The sequence below is a fragment of the Elephas maximus genome, chromosome 12, assembly GCF_024166365.1.
Source record: "Elephas maximus indicus isolate mEleMax1 chromosome 12, mEleMax1 primary haplotype, whole genome shotgun sequence".
Lineage (NCBI taxonomy): Eukaryota > Metazoa > Chordata > Mammalia > Proboscidea > Elephantidae > Elephas > Elephas maximus.
The window spans coordinates 51,608,867-51,636,073 of NC_064830.1; the positions used below are offsets into that span (position 1 = coordinate 51,608,867).

Consider the following 27,207-nt stretch of genomic DNA (forward strand, 5'->3'; position numbering starts at 1 on the left):
AACTTGTTTTCTCAATATGGTCACATCTTTTTCTAATATCATTTATCAATAATCCATGTTTTCCTCATTGATTTGACACGTCATATAATTTATCATGTGAAATTCTCATATGTATTTGAGTCTATTTCTGGATTGTTTTCTTCCATTGATGTGTCTGCCTACTTTAGCATCAGCACCACTGTTTTAATTTATTTTAAAATTACATAGAAAAAGGAGGCGGGGCCAGGATGGCAGAAGAGATGGATGCTTCCAGTGAGCCCTCTTACAACAAAAACCTGAAAAAACAAGTGAAAGGAATATACTGATGACAAGCTAGAAGCCCTGAATATCAAGGGCAAAGTTAGAAGATGGACTGAGTGACAGGGGTAGGAAAAGACAGTTCAGAAGCAGAGACGAATAATCGGACCTGAATCTAAGGGAGCCCTCAGGCACCATTCCCGGGAGCGGCACTGGTGGGCTGATACTAGTGTTTGGCCAGTTTCCTCAGGGAGAAGCAGCCAGCTGCACAGCCTACTCACACCTCCGGAATCAGAGAAAAACAGCACTCTTAGCAAAAACTAAGTACTTGCATATATTTGACCACACCCCCACCCCCCGCCCCCTCGCCCCTGAGCTGGCTTCAGTGGCTGTTGATTTCCCTGGGTGTGAGATAGGCCCTGCTGAGCACCTAGAGCCATCCTCCCGGCCTTGTAGAAGGAATACATTTTCAACTGAGGGAAAAGATAATTAGCCAGCTCCACTAACCTGGGGAGCTCAGGAGAGAAGCAGCTCCTGTTCACACATAAATGTTCCATTGACCTTGAGGACCTTTCCCATCTGCATGGACATGTGTGGGCCTATTTCAGAAGAATAGGCCCTAGCTGGCAGACTACAACTGTTTCAGCTGTGCAGTAGAGAGGTAGGTGTTTCATATTTGACACTGCTTTGCCTATTAAACAGGGTCCTCACCTACCCACATCAGGGGCCTAAGGACTGGTGGCTCCACTCAGGTCACTGTGCCACCCACGACAGGTGTCCCAGGATAACTGGTATGTCCCACTCCTTACAACCAAAAACATCGGGTATTCATAGACTGTCTCCAAAACTCACCCACATGTACGCTATAGGGAAGATGGATGTGCTTTCCTCAGAGACACCTGGGGGACAATTCTCAGCCACCTGCCGTGATCGGACTTTGACCCTCTGCTGCAACCAGATCCTGGTACCTACACCAATCACCCTGCCCCTCTAAGACTGTAGGACAGAGCCTGTGCCACACACTTGATGAGCAGCTACCTGGACACCTAAGCTGAATCCATACAACAAAAGTGAATGGATTTCTGGACTGATAAACCTGGTAACAGCTCCAACCATCTAGTGACAGGGCGTTGGAGACTCAAAGGTGAAAATAATCAAGCTAGCTCACTCAAGCAACCTATGAAGGCATATCAAAACAAAACACAGCAAGAAGCTACGATACGGTAAGCAATCATAAAATAAACTAATACAATAACTCACACATAGCTCAGAGAAAACAGTCAATATAAAAGGCAATAAAGAAACAGACCATGATCACTTCAACAAGGTCTCAAAACAAAGAATCGAGGGATCTTCTACATGAAAGTGCCTTCCAGGAATTACTGGATGCAGAATACAAAAGATTAATACACAGAACTCTTCAAGATATCAGGAAGGTGATCAACAATACACAGAACAAGCAAAGGAACACACAGATAAAGCAGCTGAAGAAATTAAAAAGCTTATTGAAGAGCATAATGAAAAATTTAATAAGGTGCAAGAATCCATAGAGAGACAGCAATCAGAAATTCAGATGATTATCAATAAAATTACACAATTAGACAACTGAAGAGAGAGTCAGAGGAACAGCATTGAGCAAGTGGAAGGCAGAATGGGTGAACTTGAAGATAAATCATTTGGCACCAATATATTAGAAGAAAAATCTGATAAAAAAAATTTAAAAACTGAAGAAATCTTAAGAATCATGTGGGAATCTATCAAGAGAAATAACATACAAGTGATTGGAGTGCCAGAACAGGAAGGGATAACAGAAAGTACAGAGAGAATTCTTGAAGATTTGTTGACAGAAAACTTTTGTGATATCGAGAAAGATGAGAAGATACCTATCCAAGATGCTCATCAAACTCTGCAAAAGTTGATCTCAGAAGAAAGTCACCAAGACATATTATAATCAAACTTGCCAAACCCAAAGATAAAGAGAGAATTTTAAGAAAAGACAGGGATAAACGAAAAGTCACCAACAAAGCAGAGTCAATAAGAACAAGCTCAGACTACTCGGGAGTAACAATGCAGGCAAGAAGGCAATGGGATGACATATATAAAGCACTGAAGGAAAAAAATTGCCAGCCAAGAATCATATATCCAGCATAACAGTCTTTCAAATATGAAGGCAAAATTAGGACATTTCCAGATAAACGAAAGTTTAGGGAGCTTTTAAAAACCAAACCAAAACTACAAGAAATAATAAAGGGGGTTCTTTGGTTTGAAAATCACTAATATCAGGTATCAACCCAAGACTAGAACACTGGGGAGACAATCAGAAGTTAACTCAGACAGCAAAATAAAAAAACACAAAGATTAAAAAAAAAAAAAACCAAAACTCAAAAAAGGCTAACAGTGAAGTAATTATATAAAAAAAGACAACATGAAAACAATAAACAGGAACTAAGAAGTGTAATCATAGATCTTCCATATGGAGAGGAAGATACAGCAAAACACAGAAATAAAAGTTAGGTTTAAATTTAGAAAAATAGGGGTAAATAATAAGGTAAGCACAAAGGAGACAAACTATCCTACTCATCAAACTAAAGTATCAGAAATAGAGACTCAGCAGAAATAAAATCACCAACAACGAATATGAGGAAAGGACGATATACAAAGATAATCTACTCAGCACATAAAATTAAGTGGGAAAAAGAAAATGTCAACAACACACAAGAAAAGACATCAGAATGATAGCACTTAATTCATACCTATCCATAATTACTCTGAATAAATGGGCTAAATGCACCAATAAAGAGACAGAGAGTGGTAGAATGGATTAAAAAACACAATCCATCTGTATGCTGCCTACAAGAGACAAACCTTAGACTTAGAGGCACAAACAAACTAAAACTCAAAGGATGGAAAAAAATATATCAAGGAAAAAACAAACAAAAAAGACCATGACTGGCAATATTAATTTCAGACAAAACAGACTGTAACTTTAAATCCATCATAAAGGATAAGGAAGGACACTATATGATCATTAAAGGGACAATCTACCAAGAAGATATAACCATGTTAAATATTTATGCACCCAATGACAGGGCTGCAAAATAACATAAAACAAACTGTATCAGCATTGCAAAGCGAAATAGACAGCTCCACAATAATAGTAGGAGGCTTCAACACACCACTTTCGGTGAAGGACAGGACATCCAGAAAGAGGCTCAATACAGACATGGAAGATCTGAACGCTACAATCAACCAACTTGACCTCATAGACATATACAGAACACTCCACTCAACAGAAACCAAGTATACTTTCTTTTCTAGCACACATGGAACATTCTCTAGAATAGACCACATATAAGGTCATAAAGCAAGCCTGAGCAGAATCTAAAACTTTGAAATATTACAAAGCATCTTCTCTGACCATAAGGACATAAAAGTAGAAAACAATAACAGAAAAACCAGGGAAAAGAAACCAAACACTTAGAAACTGAACAATACAAAAAGCCCTGCTCAAAAGGGACGGGATTACACAAGACATTGAGGATGGAATAAAGAAATTCATAGAATAAAATGAGAATGAAGACACTTCCTATCAGAACCTTTGGGACACAGTGAAAACTGCTCAGAGGTCAATTTATATGAATAAATGCACACATACAAAAAGAAGAAAGGGCCAAAATCAAAGAATTATCCCTACAACTTGAACAAATAGAGAGCAACAAAAGAAATCCACAGGCACCAGAAGAAAACAAATGATAAAAATTAGAGCAGAACTAAATGAAACAGAAAACAGAAAAAAAAAAAACTTGAAAGAATTAACAAAACCAAAAGCTGGTTCTTTGAAAAAAATCAAGAAAATTGAAAAACAATTAGCCAAACTAACAAAAGAAAAACAGGAGAGGGAGCAAATAACCCAAATCAGAAATGAAATGGGCGATATTACAACAGACCCGACTGAATTTAAAAGAATCATATCATATTACTATGAAAAATTGTACTCTAACAAATTTGAAAACCTAGAAGAAATGGATGATTTCCTAGAAACACACTACCTACCTACACTAACACAAACAGAGGTAGAACAACTAAATAGACCCATAAAAAAAATAGGAGATTGAAAAGGTAATCAAAAAACTCCCAACAAAAAAAAAGCCCTGGCCTGGATGGCTTCACTGCAGAGTTCTAGCAAACTTTCAGAGAAGAGAAGTTAAGACCACTGCTAATAAAGATATTTCAGAGCATAGAAAAGGACGGAATACTACCAAACTCATTCAATGAAACCACGATATCCCTGATACCAAAACCAGGTAAGGACGCAACAAAAAAAAAAAAGAAAATTGCAGACCTATATCCCTCAGGAACTTAGATGCACAAATGCTAAACAAAATTCTAGCCAATACAATTCCACAACACATCAAAAATATAATTCACCATAATGAAATGGGATTCAACAGGTATCCAGGGATGGCTCAACATTAGAAGAAAAATTATTGTAATCCATCACATAAATAAAACAAACGAGAAGAATCACATGATTTTATAAATTCATGCTGAAAAGGCATTTGACAAAGTTCAACACCCATTCATGATAAAAACTCTCAGCAAAATAGGAATAGAATGAAAATTCCTCAACATAATAAAGGACATTTATACAAAGCAAAAACCAACATCACCCTAAATGGAGAAAGCCTGAAAGCACTCCCTTTGAAATCGGGAAGCAGACATGGATACCCTTTATTACCAGTCTTATTCAACATCGTGCTGGAAGTCCTAGCCAGAGCAATTAGGCTAGATAAAGAAATAAAGGGCATCCAGATTGGCAAGGAAGGAGTAAAAGTATCTCTATTTGCACATGTCCTGATCTTCTACACAGAAAACCCTAAGGAATTCTCAAGAAAACTACTGAAACTAATAGAAGAGTCCAGCAGAGTATCGGGATACAAGATAAACATAAAAAATCAGTTGGATTCCACTACACCAACAAAAAGAATATCCAAGAGGAAATCACCAAATCAATACCATTTAAGTAGCCCCCAAGAAGATAAAATACTTAAGAATAAATCTTACCAGAGATGTAAAAGACTTATAGAAAGAAAACTACAAAACACTTCTGCAAGAAACCAAAGGAGACCTACATAAGTGGAAAAACATACCTTGCTTATGGATACGAATACTTTACAGTATAAAAATGTCTATTCTATCAAAAGTGATCTATACATTTAATGCAATTCCGATCCAAAATCCAACGATATTCTTTAATGAGATGGAGAAACAAATCACCAACTTCATATGGAAGGCAAAGAGGCCCCGGATAAGTAAAGCAGTACTGCAAAAGAAGAACAAAGTGGGAGGCCTAACTCTACCTGATTTTAGAACCTATTGTACTGCCATAGTAGTTGAAACAGCCTGGTATTAGTACAACAACAGATACGTAGACCAATGGAACAGAATTGAGAATCCAGAAATAAATCCATCCACATATGAGCAGTTGATATTTGACAAAGGTCCCAAAGCAGTTAAATGGGGAAAAGACAGTCTTTTTAACAAATGGTGCTGGCATAACTGGATATCCATCTGCAAAAAAATGAAACAAGACCCACACCTTACTCCATGCAAAAAAATGAGCTCAAAACGGATCAAAGCCCTAAATGTAAAATCTAAAACGTTAAGATCATGGAAGGGAAAATAGGGACAACATTAGGAGCCCTAATACATAGCAAAAACAGTATACAAAACATTACTAACAATGCAGAAGAAAAACCAGATAACTGGGAGCTCCTAAAAATCAAACACCTATGCTCATCCAAAGACATAACCAAAAGAGTAAAAAGACTACCTACAGACTGAGATCAGCACCTGATCTCTAAAATCTACATGATACTGCAAAAACTCAACTGCAAAAAGACAAATAACCCAATTAAAAAAATGGGCAAAACATATGAACAGACACTTCACTAAAGAAGACATTCAGATAGCTAACAGATACCTGAGGAAATGCTCACAGTCATTAGCCGTTAGAGAAATGCAAATCAAAACTATAATGAGATTCCATCTCACTCCAACAAGGCTGGCATTAATGCAAAAAACACAAAACAATATATGTTGGAGAGGCTATGGAAAGAATGGAACACTTATACACTGCTAGTGGGAATGTAAAATGGTATAACCAATTTGGAAATCGATTTGGCGCTTCCTTGAAATGCCAGAAATACAACTACCAGCAATCCTACTCCTTGGAATATATCCTAGAGAATTAAGACCTATACACGAACACATATATGCACACTTATGTTCACTGCAGCACTGTTTACAGTAGCAAAAAGATGGAAGCAACCAGGGTGCCCATCAAGGGATGAATGGATAAATTATGGTATATTCACACAATGTAATACTACACATCGATAAAGAACAGTGATGAATCTGGGAAACATTTCCTAACATGGAGGAATCTGGAAGGCATTATGCTGACTGAAATTAGTCAGTTACAAAAAAACAAATATTGTATAAGACCACTATTATATTATAAGAGCTTGAGAAATTGTTTAAAGAGAGAAAAAAATATTCTTTGCTGGTTACAAGATTGGGGAGGGAGGAAGGGTGGAAGAGGGGTATTCACTAATTAGATAGTAGATAAGAAAGACTTTAGGTGACAGGAAACACAACACACAATACAGGCGAGGCCATCACTACCAGTCTAAAGCCAAAGCAAAGAAGTTTCCAAAATAAACTGAATGCTTCGAAGGCCAGCATAGCAGGGGCAGGCGTTTGAGGACCATGGTTTCAGGGGACATCTAAGTCAATTGGAATAATAAATTCTATTAAGAAAACATTCTGCATCCCACCTTGGAGAGAGGCATCTGGGGTCTTAAACATTAGCAAGCGGCCATCTATGATGCATCAATTGGTCTCAACCCACCTGGATCGAAGGAGAATGAAGAACACCAATAACACAAAGTAATTATGAGCCAAAGAGACAGGAAAGCCACATCAACCAGAGATGACATCAGCCTGAGACCAGAAGACCTAGATGGTGCCTGGCTATAACCGATGACTGCCCTGACAGGGAACACAACAGAGAACCCCTAAGGGAGCAGGAGAGCAGTGGGATGCAGACCACAAATTCTCATAAAAAGACCAGACTTAATGGTCTGACTGAGACTAGACGGATCCCGGTGGTCACGGCCCTCAGACCTTCTGTTGGCCCAGGACAGGAACCATTCCGAAAGCCAACTCTTTGGACAGGGATTGGACTGGACAATGGGGTGCAGAGGGATGCTGGTGAGGAGGGAGCTTCTTGGATCAGGTGGACACTTCAGACTATGTTGGCATCTCCTCCCTGGAGGGGAGATGAGAGGGTACAGGGGGCTAGAAACTGGTGAAATGGACTCAAAAAGAGAGAGTGGAGGGAGGGAGTGGGCTGTCTCATTAGGGGGCGAGCAATTGGGATTATGTAGGCAAGGTGTATATAAATTTTTTTGTGAGAGACTGACTTGTAAACTTTCACTTAAAGCACAATAAAAATTAAAAAAAAAAATAGCAGAGGTGGCAATATTAATTTCTGACAAAATAGACTTTAAAGTTAAATCTACCACAAAGGATAAGGAAGCACAGTATACAATGATTAAAGGGACAATATACCAGGAGGGTATAACCACATTAAACATTTATGTACCCAATGACATGGCTGCACGATACATAAAACTAACTTTAACAGCATTGAAAAGTGAGATAGACAGCTCCACAATAATTGTAGGAGACTTCAACACACCATCTTTGGTGAAAGACAGGACATCCAGAAAGAAGCTCAATAAGACACAGAAGATCTAAATGCCACAATCAATCAAATTGACCTTACAGACACATACAGAACACTCTGCCCAGCAGCAGACAACTATACTTTCTTTTCTAGTGCACATGGAACGTTCTCTACAATAGACCACATATTAGGTAATAAAGCAAGCCTTATCAGAATTCAAAACATCGAAATATTACACAGCATCTTCTCCAACCATAAGGACATAAAAGTAGAAATCAATAACAGATAAAGCATGGAAAAGAAATCAAACACTTGGAAACTGAACAATACACTGCTCAAAAAAGATGGTGTTATAGATGACATCAAGGATGGAATGAAGAAATTCATAGAACGCAATGAGAATGAAAACACTTCCTATCAGAACCTTTGGGACAGAGCGAAAGCAGTGCTCAGAGGTCAATTTATATCAATAAATGCAGACATACAAAAAGAAAAAGGGCCAAAATCAAAGAATTATCCCTACAACTTGAACAAATAGAAAGAGAGTATCAAAGAAACCCTCAGGAATCAGAAGAAAGCAAATAATAAAAATTAAAACAGAATTAAATGAAATAGAAACAGAAAAATAACTGAAAGAATTAACAAGACCAGAAGTTGGTTCTTTGAAAAAATTAACAACATTGATAAACCACTGGCCAAACTGACAAAAGAAAAACAGGAGAGGAAGGAAATAACCCGAATAAGAAATGAGATGGGTGATATTACAACAGACCCAACTGAAATTAAAAGAATCATATCAGATTACCACAAAAAATTGTGCTCTAACAAATCTGAAAACTTAGAAGAAATGCATGAATTCCTAGAAACACATTATCTACCTAAACTAACACAGAGGTAGAACTAAACAGAACCATAACAAAAGAAGAGATTGAAAAGGTAATAATAAAAAAAAAACAAAAACTCCCAACAACGACAAAAAAAGCCCTGGCCCAAACGGCTTCATGAAAGAGTTCTACAAGACATTCAGGGAAGAGTGAACACCTCTACTACTAAAGGTGTTTCAGAGCATAGAAAAGGACAGAATACTCTGAAACTCATTCTATGAAGCCAGCATATCCCTGATTCCAAAAGCAGGTAAAGAAAGACACCACAAAAAAAGAAAATCAAAATGCTATATGCCTCATGAACTTAGACGGAAAAATCCTCAACAAAATTCTAGCGAATACAATTCAATAATATATCAAAATAATAATTCACCATGACCAAGTGGGATTCATATCAGGTATGCAAGGATGGTTCCACATTAGAAAAACGATTAACATAATCCATCATATAAATAAAAGACAAGAATCATATGATTTTATCAATTGATGCAGAAAAGGCATCTGACAAAGTTCAACACCCATTCATGATAAAAACTCTCGGCAAATCAGGACTAGAAGGAAGATTCCTCAGCATAATAAAGGGCATTTATACAAAGCCAACAGAGAACATCATCCTACATGGAGAGAGTCTGAAAGCATTCCCCTTGAGACAGGGAACCAGACAAGGATGCCCTTTATTCACCGTTCTTATTCAACATTTTGCTGGAGGTCCTAGCCAGAGCAATTAGGCTAGATAAGGAAATAAAGGGCATCCAGATGGTAAGGAAGAAGTAAAAGTATCTCTATTTGCAGATGTCATGATCTTATACACAGAAAATCCTAAGGAATCCTCAAGAAAACTACTGAAACTGAGAGTTCAGCGGAGTATCAGGAAACAAGATATACATACAAAAATCAGTTGGATTTCTCTACACCAACAAAAAGAACATCAAAGAGGAAATCACCAAATCAGCACCATTTACAGTAGCCTCCAAGAAGATAAAATACTTAGGAATAATCTTACCAGAGATGTAAAAGACTTATACAAGGAAAACTACAATACACTTCTGGAAGAAACCAAAAGAGACCTACATAAGTGGAAAAACATACCTTGCCCATGGATAAGAAGACTTAACATTGTAAAAATGTCTATTCCACGAAAAGCGATCTATACATTTAATGCAATTCTGATCCAAATTCCAACAACATTTTTTTATGAGGTGGAGAAACAAATCACCAACTTCATATGGAAGGCAAAGAGGCCTCGGAAAAGTAAGCATTACTGAAAAAGAAGAAACAAGTGGGAGGCCTCACTCTACTTGATTTTAGAACCTATTGTACCGCCATAGTAGTCAAAACATCCTGGGACTGGTACAACAACAGTACACAGACCAATGGAACAGAATTGAGAACCCAGACATAAATCCATCAACATACGAGCAGCTGATATTTGACAAAGGCCCAAAGTCAGTTAAATGGGGAGAAGAGAGTCTCTTTAACAAACGATGCTGGCATAACTGGATACCTATCTGCAAAAAGATGAAACAAGACCCATACCTCACACATGCACAAAAAGTAACTTGAAATGGATCAAAGACCTAAATATAAAATCTAAAACAATAGAGATCATGGAAGAAAAAATAGGGACTATGCTAGGAGCCCTAATACATGGCATAAACAGTATACAAAATATTACTAACAGTGCAGAAGAGAAACTAGATAACTGGGAGCTCCTAAAAAATCAAACACCTATGCTCATCCAAAGACTTCACCAGAAGAGTAAAAAGATCACCTAGAGAGTGGAATAAAGTTTTTCGCTATGACATTTCCGAAGAGCACCTGTTCTCTAAAATCTATATGATACTGCAAAAACTCAAATACAAAAAGACAAAAAACCCAATTAAAAAATGGGCAAAACATATGAACATGCACTTCATTAAAGAAGACCTTCAGGTATCTAATAAATACATGAGGAAATGCTCACGATCATTAGCCATTAGCGAAATGAAATCAAAACTACAATGAGATTCCATCTCACTCCAACAAGGCTGGCGTTGATAAAAAAAAAAAAAAAACACAAAATAATACATGTTGGAGAGCTTGTGGAGAGACTGGAACACTGTATACTGCTGGTGGGAGGGTCAAACCGTAGAACCACTTTGGAAATCAATTTGGCGCTTCCTTAAAAAGCTAGAAACAGAACTACCATATGATCCAGCAATCCCACTTCTTGGAATATATCCTACAGAAATAAGAGCCTTCACATGAACAGATACATGCGGCCTGTTTACAATAGCAAAGAAATGGAAGCAACCAAGGTGTCCATCAATGGATGAATGGATAAATAAATTATGATATATTTACATAATGGAATACTACACATCGATAAAGCACAGTGAGGAATCTGTGAAACATTTCATAACATGGAGGAACCTGGAAGGCATTATGCTGAGTTAAATTAGCCAGTTGCAAAAGGATATTGTATAAGACCACTATTATAAGAACCTGAGAAATAGTTTAAACAGAGAAAAACATTCTTTGATGGTTATAAGACGGGGGAGGGAGGGAGGGAGGGAGGAAGAGGGGCATTCACTAATTAGATAGTATGTAAGAATTATTTTAGGTGAAGGGAAATACAACACACAGTACAGGAGAGGTCAGCACAGCTGGACTAAACCAAAAGCAAAGAAGTTTCCTGAATAAACTGAATGCTTCGAAGGCCAGCGTAGCAGGGGTGGAGGTTTGGAGACCATGGTTTCGGGGGACATCTAAGTCAATTGGTAATAAAATCTATTAAGAAAACATTCTGCATCCTACTTTGGAGAGTGGCGTCTGGGGTCTTAAACGCTAGCAAGCGGACATATAAGATACGTCAATTGGTCTCAACCCATCCGGAGCAAAGGAGAATGCAGAACACCAAAGACACAAGGTAATTATGGGCCCAAGGTTCAGAAAGGGCCACATAAATCAGAGACTACACCAGCCTGAGACCAGAAGAACTAGATGGTGCCCTGCTACAACCAATGACTGTCCTGAAAGGGAACACAACAGAGAACCCGAGGAAGCAGGAGAGCAGTGGAATGCAGACCCCAAATTCACATAAAAAGACCAGCCTTAATGGTCTGAGACTAGAAGGACCCCAGTTGTCATGGTCGCCAGAGCTTCTGTTAGCTCAAGACAAGGACCATTCCGAAAGCAAACTCTTCAGGCAGGGATTGGACTTGACAATGGGATAGAAAATGATGCTGGTGAAGAACGAGCTTCTTGGATCAAGTAGACACATGAGACTATGTTGGGATCTCCTGTCTGGAAAGGAGATGAGAGGGCAGAAAGGGTCAGAAGCTGGCCGAATGGACATGGAAAGACAGAGTAGAAGGAAGGAGCGTGCTGTCTCATTAGTGGGAGAGCAATTAGGAGTATACAGCAAGGTGTATATAAATTTTTGTATGAGAGCCTGACGATTTGTAAACTTTCACTTAAAGCACAATAAAAAAAATTACATAGAAAGTTATATAAAGCGTAAGTACTATATTTTTACAGAAGTAACGCGTGCCTTCTATGTTTGGCAATCGTCCCCTCCACCTGCAACTTGTCGTTGTAAATGGGTTATGCTACTTTTTTTTACAGCAACATGTAAAAAAAGTTGGCATACCAGCACTTATAAAAATACTGTAAAAAAAATTGGTTTAGCAGCATCCTGAAAATATCTCACGGGGGAGGGCGCAGTTGGCAAACAAATGTAGAAAGTGAGCACTATTTGCATAAAATACAGTAGTTAAAAGAATAAAATAGTGAACAGCCATGTAATGCACTCCCATTTTAAGAAACAGAACCTCACTGGGACCTGAAAGTCCCATGTTCCCTTCCCTAATCATATCGCCTACCCCCATACCAAGGAACCATGATATTGATTCCTATGTTAATTATTTCTTTGCTGTCCTGTATCATTTTACCATTAATGTATGCATCTCTACAACATATTGTTTAGTTTTGAAAACCTAAGTAGCAATCACACACCTAGCTGTATAAGGGAAGGGTGATATTGCTGTAGGTAGAAGGTGGCTCCCAGGAGAGCAAAGATAGTTTGAAGAAAACCACTGGCTTCAGATTTCCTAAGTGTTTATCTTTGGAAAGTCAGTGGACAAGGGCATCATTAAGTCTCAAGAAACCTAAGGCTGTTGTGTGGGCTAAGCACTGTCTGTAGAGCAGGAATGTAGCCAGGGGACGGGCTGCTTCATACTCTGCTTAAACACTTGCCACGGCTACCTCTCAAGTTCTCAGGAACACTTCCGTGCAGTCTAACAAGGGTCCTCTGCCCATCTATGCAGCAAGGGATGGAAGGCAGAATAAGACTTCCTCAACATGTGGTCAAGACAGACTACAATACATATCTAGGCCAACCTCATCTGAGTTAAAAAGACAGTACAACGGTAGCAGGGATCTTGGTAATCTGTGGAAACAGCATCAGCAAAACTGCGAATGCCAAAAATGTTAATTACAAAAGGAAGAATACTTGCTTGGTTAAGAAGAGTTCATTACATACATTAATTCAACAAATATTAAGTGATATTATGTGTCAAGGAGCCCTGGTGGCACAGTGGTTAAGAGCTCGGCTGCTAACCAAAAAGTCAGCAGTTCAAATCCCCCAGCTACTCCTTGGAAACCATATGGAGCAGTTCTACTGTACTGTGGGTAGCTGTGAGTCAGAATAGACTCTATGGCAACGGGTTTATTATATGTCAAAAGAGCCATGGTGGTGGAGTGGTTATAGCACTCAGCTGCTAAGCAAAAGGTAGGTGGTTCGAACCCACCAGCCACTCCACGGAAGAAAGATACTATTGGAAGTCTGGTTCCATAAAGATTACAGCCTTGGAAACTCTATGGGGCAGCTCTACTCTGTCCTATACGGTCGCTATGAATCAGGATCGACTTGATGGCAATGGGTTTGTTTGCGTATTTTGTGTCAATATAAATTTCTGGTAAATGATGCTTGTGGAATCTAGGTTTTTAATGATAATTGGTCAGAATTACATTATATAATTACATTAATTACATAATTTCATTGTGGTAATTACCATTTTTGCCTTGTGAACTGATCTAGTACACTTCTTGTTCATTTTCAATTACTTCTTTTGCCATTCAAAATGAAACAAATTCCAATTTTATTTTTAAAATAGAATTTATTGAATACAAAAATGAATTCAATACATTAAAACCTGTCTTTTCTGTCAGTATTGGCACATAATAAAAACAGTTTTAAAGCACTACTAAATTAACACTTCAAAATTTAAAAGTTTTAAATCATTTTCCATAAAAAAACAAACCCTAGTAGTGTTATGAAAGTATTAATTTACACTAACTTACATATCAAAGTGTTAAAAAAGAACCGCACACTCAAATCAATCATCTAAGAAGTAAAAATACAATCGTATGTATTTAAAAAAGGTTTTCATTTGAACAAAGCACAAAAGAAGGTATAAAATATGCAAAAACTACCTAATTTAGATTGACTTGTTTGACTGCAGGTTAGCCAGATAAGCTTCAGATATTTTTTTTTAAAAAAAAAAGAAATCCATATCCAAAGAAATAGAAAAGTTGTTTACAATAGTTTTTCTCTAACCAAAGAACCACACGATGATATTAACATTTTCTACATTTTTTTCCCATCAGTTGCCCAGTAACTGCCAATAATGAAGGAACATGCTAAAAATTTAGCTTTAAAAGTAATTCTTCGTCAGTGAACATCTTTATAGGATACAAAGACTGTCCTAAAGCATGGAAACATCATATAAGGAAACTTACATTTATGGTCTTCACTAGTAAATGGCCTGTATATCCTGTTAGTTAATTTCTTACTCCGTAAATTCAGTAATCTAGATAGGACATGAGTACTAAAGTAGAGGATCGAATTCCAAAAGGTTGAGTAATTTGATTCAGATCTCTTGAATTTACAAACTATCTTCTTCCCAGGAAGCATAAAGCAATTTATAGTTAGTACTTTGATTTTATTTTCATTATCCTCTCCCAACTCCCTTTAGAATTATCCTCTGAGGTAAATAAAAGCAAAACAATAACAAACAAACCTGTTGCTGTTGAGTTGTTTCCAACCATAGTGATTCTATGGAACAGAACAGTACTGCCCCACAGGGTTTCCAAGGCTGTAAATCCTTCCAGAAGCAGACTACCACATCTTTCTCACGCAGAGCGGCAGGTGGGTTCGAACAGCTGACCTTTCAGTTAGCAACCAAGCACTTAACCATTGTGCTACCAGTGTTCCTTTCTGAGGAAAACAGGGGACTGAAAAAAATTTTTAAACTGTAGAACTGGTTACTTGCCATCACCTTGAATAAATCCAAGCTCTTTCCTTGTTAACGGGGAAATAGAAAACCTTTCAATCAAATCAGTATATTCCACTACACTAAAATGCACCTCCTGTGTTTTTGAAATCTCACTGGCTGAGATCAGGATGGAATTTTAGAGTCCACACTTAAAAAATTACTGCAAGTATTTTTTAGTCAAATATCAAAATAGCTTTTGCTAACAACTAAGGCAGAAATTGAAAGAGCAAAGGAAAACTGGAAAGCTCACTTATATTTACTATAAATTTATCATTTCACCAAAATTTCTATGGACATGTAACTAAAATAAAATCCATGAATCTCAGCAGCAGATGGGTTAGAAGTTTCTTCCTTCAAAAGAGAAATAAATTGTAGATTTCACTAAAAAGGAATTGCTAATAAAAAAAAAACTCAATAGCACTGGGTTGGTGGGTTAATAAAAAAAAATTTTTTTTTATACAAGCTAGAAGAAAATATGGAGTCCCTGGGTGGTGCAGGCAGTTAATGTGCTTGGCTGCTAACCAAAAGGTTATGGGCGAATCAAAAGGTCTACCCAGAGGTGCCTCAGAAGGCCTGGTGATCTACTTCTGAAAAATCAGCCACTCAAAACCCCAAGGAGTACAGTTCTACTCTGACACATGAGTTGGAACTGACTTGAAGGCAACTGTTAAGAAGCAATTAAAAGAAAGTGTATTAAAATATCAAGGTCTTTCCCCCTTCAAAACCTCACATGTTGATCTTTGCTCAATTAAATGGAAGTAAAAAATAGCTGAAACTAATTTGAAATATTTAATGATTTCTATTTGATAAGCTACAGGAACATTTATGGGTAATTTGTAACTAAGAAAAAATAAAAATGATTTTTTTTTTACAGTATTAATATGCTTTATTATTTTTAGGACATGTTTAAGAAAAAACAAACTTATCTTCCCCTTAGAATTACTGGCAGAAGGTGGGAGGGAAAAAAAGAGATGATACCACCTTTTGAAGACATTTTTTCATCTCTCCTATCCTTTCTTCACTTTGATTCCCAAAATATTTCTGGACTTTAACTTCCCTAAATAACTATTTTCATCTAGGTTGCTAGAAGGATTGCTCAAGTACAATATAAATTTAACACTGAAGAGGAGAAATTTAAGGAATTTCATTTTTATTTATTCAATAAGATTTTAATGGTAAACCAGAACAAGATTTTATCTCCTTGATAACTAATGACTGGATATAATAGAATGTGTATCAGAGAACTTACATTTTCAGATTTCTAGGTATTAGATAATATACTATTCTGAAGCAAAACCTATATTGAGAAATTAAAATATTAACAACCACTATTTCAGTTATAAGCCAAATTATTTTGAGAAATTATCTTCTTTCAATGTAGTAAAAAAAATTCTAGTAATTTTCTTTCACATCATTCATAAAAGGTGGTTGAGGCTTTTGAATATCATAAAGTTTGGATGAGAGTGAAGGTAATTTTACTAAAAATGCTATAGTTTGGCTAATATTTTATTGGTATTATAATTGTGAATATAGTTAAAACTTTAAAATGGCATTTAATCTGTTCTTCCCCTATCGGAGCCTGCAAAATAAATTAGATTCTTTGGAAAAAATTCCAACTTGATATTATGAAGCAAGATTAACTCTTACTTGTCACGTAAGTCATCTGTCATAAACCTCTAAGGGCCCAACATGTACTGAGTAGAAAGATGGGCTGTCAAGGGAGCTTCTCTACTGCAATATACTTAGCAAAAGTTAACAACTAAACCAAAGCATCTAACCCTCTCAAATGCTAAATTTAGTTTAAACACTAAAGGTCTGATCCATTTTGAAACACATTAGCTTTATCTTTTAATACACTGAACTAGTCTTAAAATGAAATATTGTAATTTGTTAACATATTTTGTACATTATTTACAGAGAAATGAAAAATCCTGCTGTCACCTGTCATTTGGGAATTTCTTAAGGAAAATAAAATAAATGGAAAGATAATTTGATCTGTAACTCCTAAGAGTAGGTTAAGGGTCACATCTAAGACTTAGCAAACAATGAGGAAAAGATTTTTTGAGTTGAAAGATATCAGAGCGATCAACTGGTCTAACCTACTCATTTCACACATGAGAAAACAGAGATTCAAGTATCTTGAGCCAGGACAAATATTTCTAGCTTTTCCATGTATTGTAATTAAAGTCAGACTAACATGTAGTCTCCTGGCTTTTGTCTCCACTTCTTTCCGCTGAACCATACTTTGTATATTAGTAAATCATATTCCACTGATACAGTAAAAGAGTAACAGTGATTACTTTCAGGGAAAGGAGTGATTACAGTGAGAAAAAAAAAGATGACAGAGGGATAATTGTTATACTCAAACAATTAGTTGCATGTATTAATATCTAAGTTGATAAAAAAAAAAAAGTAATTAAAAAAAAAGACCAAACCTTGACATCAACAGGGCCTAATTTCAAAGATCAGGAATACCACAGTGAAACTGAACATGAGTATAGAAACTTAAGCTACATCTTCAAGGAAATGGCAGAACACTGAAAATTGTGCGTTTTGGGTTTTGTGTTCTCTTAATGACTAGTTCTATGTACTATGTTTCTCTATACCTGCAAGTATATTTTAATATAATACATATGCAATCCAAAGTAATTTAGGTTCTCAATTTTAAAAAGAACCAGGACTTTTAACTCTCAAATTATATATTTCTAAGCTCTGCAAAGATACAGAGGTCCAAATTTTCATAACAAGAGAAACTGCCTTCCTGTACGTTCTTAAACAGCTTATTTCTTTAGAGCAGATATATTTACATAATTCTTTAACAGTTAAATCTGTTAAAAAACTTGTTTTGACAGAAATACTTTTATCTACCATTAGAGTTCAATTTCAGTCAGAAAAGTATAATAAAGGGTGGATCAAGAATTTTTTTTTAGAAAAATATACTATATATATATGTTGAAAATTACATAGACCATATGCTTTTATTTAATGTGAAGGCACAACTATAACATAGTCAAAAGCAAATGTATTTTGATTATTTATGCTGTAATTTGCCAGTACCAGTTCATAAAAATATATATTTGCAAGCACATTATTGAAGGTTCTTTCAGATTGTGAATCAGAAATTATAAAAGTTGAACTCTTTGCGTTGAAAATGAATGACATGTTATTGCAGGTCCACATAATACTACTGTTGGATGGCCTGTTCACCAGGAATCACTTGGTTTTCTTCATTTGTGGCATAGTCCAGATGGTTCATCATCTAAACATAAAGAAAAGATGTCAGGAAACTTACCCTCAGTATTCACTAATTTGACCAAACAATTCCCAGTTTTTAAAAAAGACAAAGAATGCTCCAGGAGATGGTTAGGGTGACACGGAACCTTTCAGGAAGCCTAACCATGTGACTAAGGGCCAACTTGATAAATGCTCTCTCTGGATCTCTCATCATCTCCAGTTCCTAATACCAATACTGCCCTTGATGGGAGTGGGATCTCCACCATAAAAGGAAGGCATTCCTGTCCATTATTCCAGGCATAAAAATGTCTAGTTGTTAGAGGTGGAAAAACCAAAAATGACCCTACAAGTTACTGTGGGAATATTTGCAAGCTCTCTGGGACAGTGTAACCTGGTTGACACCTTGAACTGACCTTAAGGATATAGTTTAAGAATAATACATGAAATTTTAGAAACACTGTATGACAAACATTTTATAAAAAACAAAACTAAACAAAATCCCCAAACTCGAAAACGCTTAAAGGTTAAATGGTATCTGAAAATAAAATCAAGAATTTATTTGCTAAAACTATTTGAGAGGAATTACCAGTTAAAACTTTTCGACAAATGGTCACCTTCAGCTCTGTCCATATTCCCAACAAATTCTTTTCACATTCTAGAACAAGGAAGAGGGGGTTGCAACTACTTTTAGTTGTTTTACCTGTTCTTCAGATAAAATCATTTAAAAAGAAAAAAAAGTACTTAATGGTTTTAGGAAGATTGTCAAAGATTCTTAGACTAATGATTAAATTTGAGCGTTATGATGCCCTTTTCTCCCGCTTCTTTAATGAGAACTGGAAAAGAGAAAGACTAGCAAGATACCTTTTCCTACTTTTGTAAACTGGTTCTTAAAGTTTAATAAAGTGTTTTTTAGTGGATGAGGAAGATTAGGGATAAATTCCAAAAAGGGTCTCTGGACCTTGCCAGACAAGAACATAAAATGAATTGAGGCTTTCAGCTGACAACTGTCTCAAGTAATGGAGACAGCTTACAAAACCCAAATACGCTAATACTTTATGAGTCACTCCAAACAATCAGTTTTGAGATCCTATTTTTTTTTTCCTTGCCAAAGATACCCCTAGATTAAGGTGGTTACATGTTCATAGCACTTCTAGGGTGAAAAAGGCCAATTCAAGACAGGTAACATCGTATTTACTAAGTACTTCACCACACGAAACACACGATGTTGTCTAATAGTTAATTTTAGTCACTAAATAAGGGGGGGAAAGGAGAAGCATGTAAAATATATTAGGTTCCTATTCTTCTAGCAGTTCAGAAGGTCTGGGTGAAAGAGGTGGGAGTTATGGGGAGGGAGAACTCAAGCAGCCTTGACAGAATTAATGGGAGGGGGAAACCCTTTTTCTTCCCCAAGGCCCACTTACACTGGCGACTGTAACCTAAAGAAGTAACAGTCTATATACCGTTAGTTATAACATGCCTCCTGTTTCCTGATCTCCAATTACCTCATTGATACTATAATCCTATCCCTAAACATAAAATATATTTAAAAACAAAACAAAACTTTCAAGGTCAATTTTTTGAGAAGTAAACATCTTTACCCCATATTTACTTTTCTTTACTGACTCATCCATAAAAACAACATAGAAATATAAAAAAGCAAACCCAAAATAAGTTTTTTATAATTTACTAAAACAAAGTAACAAAGATAATAAAATGAACTGGTATAAACTGTTTTTTCATTTATAAATAGGCAAGCTCAGTTTGGAATGATGCCCTCTGAAATTGAGTCAGCTAACTTGGCATTTACTGACAGCCTTGCTTATCTGTAATTGAACCAATCTCCAGAAACAATCTAATAAAACACTCAGTAAGGGGAGTAACTGGAGAGCTGTTCATACTAAAGCAGAGAAAGTCATTCTAAGAATCTCTGTATTTTGACTTGTCAGTTACAGCTTGTGACTTCTAAAAATAATTAGAAGCACTAGAGACATTTAACAGAGGCAAACCCACTATTTCTGGATATCAACAAACTGCAAATTTATTTCCCACCTAGAGTAAAACAGCCCTGTGGAGACTGCTGCACAAATCTGATTACCTCCACTGAGTTAGTATTAGAAAAGAAATACCCTCTAAGATGATGATTTTCCTCTTAATTGTTTTCTAAGTCAAAGTAATTAGCCACTGATTGATTTTTCTCTCTAGAGAAAATACTCCTTTATTTATTCTACACTAATTAGAACTTGGACTTGAGTAAAACCAAATAAATGGAACTGAGTACTGTACCTCTTGAAGATTCCAGAAAAAAAAGTTCATAAAAATATAGTATAACTAGCTATGGGTATGGAAAAATAATAACAAAATTAAGATTTTTAAATGAGGGTTATTTTCGTAAAATCCTACAGAAGGTACTTCTTTTAATCAAAGAAGATCGCATGAAGGGCCAAAAGATTCCATGTAAAGAAAGATAAAAGTATTTCTATGAAGCGGGTTTTTTTACAGCAACTGACAAAGTATGTAATTTATCATTTGAAAACAGCAGAAAAAGACTATTAGGGCTTTTTAACATCTCCAGTAAAAAGTCCTGCTTTCTACCACTACACAGGCTATACTTGCACTCAACCCTAAAATCAGACATCAGAATGAACTAAACGATTAACAGCATAAACAAATGTGCTACTACCTTAGATTCTGATTTTATTTTACTTGTTTTGTTATTTCATTATTTTGAAAAAGTAGAACAAAAACTTTTGGTACTTAAAAAATGACTGCATGTAAGGACTCCAGAGATGAAAGTCTAATCTAAAGTTTTAAAAGTGCCTCACTTTTACAATAGCATATAGTACAAACAATATGGGCATATATAATGACATATTCGGTAATTTTACGAGGGCTGCTGAAACACAATCAGGAAGCTTACATACACACAAAAAAGTGACTAAAGGTCAGTGGACTAAGGACTGAACATTATAGTTGCTTTGCATGAAGAATTTCAATAACATTAACTGAGAATTTATGGTGTATAAAGCACTGCTCTAAGCACTGTGGTGTCCTGAAGTGTAGGAGCTAATACAATACAAGGCAGATGTTCATAAGTATTTGAAGTACAAACTGTTAAAGAAATAGGTGGAAAGGTGACCCTAATTTCAGTAGGAGGGCTCCTGGAGATCTGCTTACAGAAGGCAGATTTTGAGCCGGGAGTTAGACAGGGATATAATGGAAACAGAGACTAGCTAAGCTCCAGAGCCGATGGAGGAAGCGAGAGAGGGGAAAAGTGATGAACAGTAACTGCCTGAAGGCTGCCTTCAGACTGAGCCCATCCATAATCTCTGCTGTGCCAGGTTTGTTGAGATCCCCAATTTATTACCCAAGTCTGCGCCTAGCCTTACCAGATTTCAATATCCACCTACCTGAGCAAGCCTTAGACTAACCTACCATTATGGGTTACTTTTTCTCCTACCTGACAGTAGATTCAACCTCATTTTATGGAAAAGGAGAAAAAGTCTTAAGAGAAATTAATTCGCGAGTTGTGGTCCAAAGCCTATACTATACTGATTCCCACAAATGACAACATTCAAACGAAATTAATTTTGACTTTAAAAATCTACTTGAGATTTTCTCACATAAACAGGAAAATAATTTTGTGAAGACTCTGTATTCCATAACTTTCAAAACTGTTAGTTTTCTGGAAAAAATAGGCTCTCTTCTGGCAGTAATTTAATTTCCAATATTCTGCAACTAACCAAAACCTTGAGTAACCCATTGCTGTTGAGCTGATTCCAACTCACAGTGACCCTACAGGGCACAGTAGAACTGCCTCAAAGGGTTTCCAAGGAGCAGCTGGTGGATTCAAACTACCGACCTTTTGGTTAGCAGCTGTAGCTCTTAACCACTGTACCACCAGGGCTCCAAACTAGCTTGCCTAAAATTTCAGCAAATGTCCGTTCTTCATATTTTCAATTCAGCACACATGAGGGCAGTGATGAGTCTAACAGAACTTCTTATCTGAGGCTTGTGATGGCTATCAAATCCTTTTACAAATAAGGTAAGAAAACCAGATTTAACGAAGACCCAAAGTTTTAACATCCAAACCAGGGAAATGAAAATCTAGTTAATGAACTGAAAAAACAACAAATAAACCAAATCAAGCAAAAAAACTCCAACACTGCTATAAATAATAATAGCATATACAAGTACAGAGCTTGTGATGTGCCAGCCACTATTATGTTAACATATATAACCGTCACAACAACCCTCTGAAGCAGGATGTTTATTATGCCATGTGCTCTTTAGGAAACTGAGGCACCAAAAAGCTAAGTAAATTTCCCAAGATTACATAGCCAGGAATTGACAAAATCAGCGTTCAAACTCAGGCATTCTGGCACTAGATTCCATGTTCTTTACCACTGAGTTTTTTATATTCCAGGTATCTTTATCTAATAAAACTGGGACACCACACTGCAAAAGAAAGAAGATAACCAAAGTTGTCCTATCTTTTCAGGTATCTTTTGGTGGATTTTCCTACAGTCAATTGGCGTATTGAGGTACTGCCTGCCTTTCAAGGGCTTTTACTGCTCTGGGTCCAGCTAAAGTGATCTGGTATGAAGCAGAATCTTAATTTTTTCAAGATCACAATTTTAAGAATAAAACTTGGATGGTCCAGGGCAGAGCACAGGGAATATAAATGCACACCTTGGTTGAATTCCTTCCTTACCTACCGTACCCTTTCTCCTCACTAAACATCATGGAAGGTGAAAGGAGGGAAGGCGCTAGGAAAAATGAACTGTAGAATACTTCCAAAGAAACCCCATGTTATCACATTTAAGTATACAACATCTTTAACTATTTCACTACTTCTAGCAGGAGTTGGCATAAAAACATCTGGAGAATTGAGAATCCAGACACAAAATCCATCCACATATGAGCAACTGATATTTGACAAAGGTCCAAAGTCAGTTAAATGGGGAAAAGACAGTCTCTTTAACAAATGATGCTGGCATAACTGGATATCCATCTGCAAAAAAATGAAACAAGACCCATTCCTCACACCATGCACAAAAACCAACTCAAAATGGATCAAAGATCTAAATATAAACTCTAAAACAATAAAGATCATGAAAGAAAAAATAGGGACAACACTAGCAGCCGTAGTACATGGTATAACAGTATACAAAACATTACCAACAATGCACAAATACCAGAAAAGAAACTAGATAATTGGGAGTTCCTAAAAATCAAACACCTATGCTTATCCAAAGACTTCAACAAAAGAGTAAAAAGATTACCTACGGACTGGGAAAAAGTTTTTAGCTATGACATTTCCAATCAGCGCCTGATCTCTAAAATCTACATGATCCTGCAAAAACTCAACTACAAAAAGACAAATAACCCAATTAAAAAATGGGCAAAGGATATGAACAGGCACGTCACTGAAGAATACATTCAGGTAGCTAACATACACATGAGGAAATGCTCACATTCATTAGCCATCAGAGAAATGCAAATAAAAACTACAATGACATTCCATCTCAACCCAACAAGGCTGGCATTAATCCAAAAAACACAAATAAATGTTGGAGAGGTTGTGGAGAGACTGGAACACTTACACACTGCTGGTGGGAATGTCAAACGGTACAACCACTTTGGAAATCAATTTGGCGCTTCCCTAAAAAGCTAGAAATAGAACTACCCTATGATCCAGCAATCCCACTCCTTGGAATATATCCTAGAGAAATAAGAGCCTTCACATGAACACATATATGCACACCCATGCTCATTGCCTTGATTACAATAGCAAAAAGATGGAAACAACCAAGGTGCCCATCAATGGATGAATGGATAAATAAATTATGGTATATTCACACAATGGAATACTATGCATCGATAAAGAACAATGATGAATCCATGAAATATTTCATAACATGGAGGAATCTGGAGGGCATTATGCTGAATGAAATTAGTAAGTTGCAAAAGGACAAATATTGTATGAGACCACTATTACAAGAACTCAAGAAATAGTTTAAACAGAGAACAAAATATTCTTTGATAGTTATGAGAGTGGGGAAGGAGGGAGGGAGAGTGGTATTCACTAATTAGATAGTGGACAACTATTTTAGGTGAAGGGAAAGACAACACACAATACAGGAGAGGTCAGCACAACCGGACTAAACCAAAAGAAATTTCCTGAATAAACTGAACGCTTTGAAGGCCAGCATAGCAGGGGCGGGGGTTCGGGGACCATGGTTATAGGGGACATACATAATAAAATCTATTAAAACATTATGCATCCCACTTTAGTGAGTGGAGTCTGGGGTCTTAAACACTAGCAAGCGGGCATCTAAGATGCATCAATTGGTCTCAACCCACCTGGAGCAAAGGAGAATGAAGAACACCAAAGACATAAGGTAATTATGAGCCCAAGAGACAGAAAGGGCCACCTTTCTGTCAGTGACTACATAAGCCTGAGAGCAGAACTAGATGGTGCCCAGCTACGACCGATCACTGTCCTGACAGGGAAAACAACAGAGAATCCCTGAGGGAGCTGGAGAGCAGTAGGATGCAGACCTCAAATTCTCGTAAAAAAGACAAGACTTAATGGTCTGACTGAGACTAGAAGGGCCCCGGAGGTCGTGGTCCCCAGACCTTCTGTTAGCCCAAGACTAGAACCATTCCCAAAGCCAACTCTTCAGACAGGGATTGTACTGAACTATAAGATAGAAAATGATACTGGTGAGGAGTGAGCTTCTTGGCTCAAGTAGACACATGAGACTATGTGGGCAGCTCCTGTCTGGAGGAGCGATGAGAAAGCAGAGAGGGACAGAAGCTGGCTTAATGGACATGGCAATACAGGGTAGAGAGAAAGAGTGTGTTGTCTCATTAGAGGGAGAGCAACTAGGAGTATATAGCAAGGTGTATATAAATTTTTATATGAGAGACTGACTTGACTTGTAAACTTTCACTTAAAGCACAACTGAAAAAAAAAAAGATCTGGAAGCTACATACAGATTGTGCAAAGTAGCTGCTCCTTAAGGATGGGTTTGGGTGGGGATAGAATGGCTAGAAAAAGGCCCTCCCTTTTTACTTTAGACACTTTTGTATTGCTTGTTAAAAAAAAAAAAAGCAAACATTTATTACTTTGTAATTAAAACACAATAAAGGTGAAAGCAGGGTTAGGCTCTGTGTAAGGATTTTATTACTACATTAACTTCCATAAGAACATAAACCTATATGTCATTCAAATAGAATAAGGATAACTAGAAATACTGTAAAGAACATCTTTTCACATGACTTATGCCCAGGTTTTCAGTGATTTTCTGGATAATTTCTTGAAGAGAAATAACTATGTCAAAAGGAAATGTTAAAATAAAGTATTGTACATGCACATGGGAGAATATTACACAGCAATTTACTTTTGTATAGAATTTTAATGAACCAGCAAAAAAAGAAAAGGGTAGTGAAAAAAGCAAGAAAGAGAACTATTTAGAGTATGGCTCATCTACCCAGGAAGAAAGGCCCGGCAACCTTCTTCCATAAAGATCATAGCCAAGAAAACCCTATGGAGCAGTTTCACTCTGGAATACACGGAGTTGCCATGAGTTGAGCCAACTTGATGACAATGGGTTTGGTGTTTTTTTTTTTTGTTTTGTTTTGTTTTTTATCAGCCACCCACCTATTCACTTATCTAAATAAGGCACAGAAGGAAATTCACTAAACTTTGACAGTGGATATCTCTAGGTGGTGGAATTACAGATGGACTTAATACTTTTCTCATATTTTTCTATATTTTCAAAACTGTCTACAGGCACATATTTTTATAATCAAATAAAAGCTACATTAAGGAGAATGGAAATTATTATCATAAATAAAGATGGAATGCCGGTGATGAAAATAACAAGAAACATAATTCTGTAAGACAGCACATGTGCTCTAAACAATTACCAAATATAAATTTTAACCTAAACAAGGATTTAAAGCTAACCCTAAACAAAATTGCCCCTATGCTGCTTGTCTTCTTTTTCTGATCAGTTAAGTGCCCATAATAGCAGAAGCCGCTTGTTTCACAGTTCTGTCCTGAGTCATTCCTTCTCCCTCTATATTCTCACTCACTCACTGAGTATGCTGACACTATCAAAATTCTATCTCTAGCTTAGGTTCAGAAACCCTGGTGGCGTAGTGGTTAAGTGTTACCTACAGCTGCTAACCAAAAGGTCGGCAGTTTGAATCCAACAGGCGCACCCTGGAAACTCTATGGGGCAGTTCTACTCTGTCCTAAAGGGTCGCTATGAGTCGGAATCGGCTTGATGGCAACGGGTTTGGTTTTTTGGTTTAACTTAGGTTTGTTTCTTGTATATCAAACCCACTTATTTAACTGCTTATTATTGATCTCTTGCTGGTGGTACTCTGAAATGTCCAACATAGAATTCATGTCCAACATTTAACATGTCCAACAATGAATTTACCATCTTCCTTCCCAAACCACTGTCCCTTTATCTCAGTAAATAGTATCATCATCCACCCACTCAATTAATTCCCCAATCCAAAAACTTTTCTTTGACTGTTTCCTTCTCCTCTCTCCACAATGAATCCGTCAGCTTAATTATATGTCTACTGACTTTGTCTACTTCCCTCCATCTTACTACTTTACTAACTCAGGCCAGTATCGATCCTCATCATAATACATCCTTCCTTCAATCCATTTTCTAGATTTTTAAAAACCCTTAAATGGTCACCAATGCTTTTGGGATCAAGTCCAAAATCTTTAACATAGATTACAAGACCCTATAGG

The 27,207-nt window shown here is 36.8% G+C and overlaps 1 protein-coding gene across 1 annotated transcript in view; it reads right to left on the reverse strand.

The window, feature by feature from the left end:
- Window positions 1-15,796: 15,796 nt before the first annotated feature.
- SPPL2A (signal peptide peptidase like 2A) overlaps window positions 15,797-27,207 on the reverse strand; it is a 61,475-nt gene continuing 50,064 nt past the window's right edge. Inside the window, exon 15 of the mRNA XM_049904964.1 lies at window positions 15,797-18,450. Coding sequence (XP_049760921.1) covers window positions 18,376-18,450 — 75 coding nt within the window. The 3' untranslated portion in view covers window positions 15,797-18,375. The remainder of the gene's footprint in view (window positions 18,451-27,207) is intronic.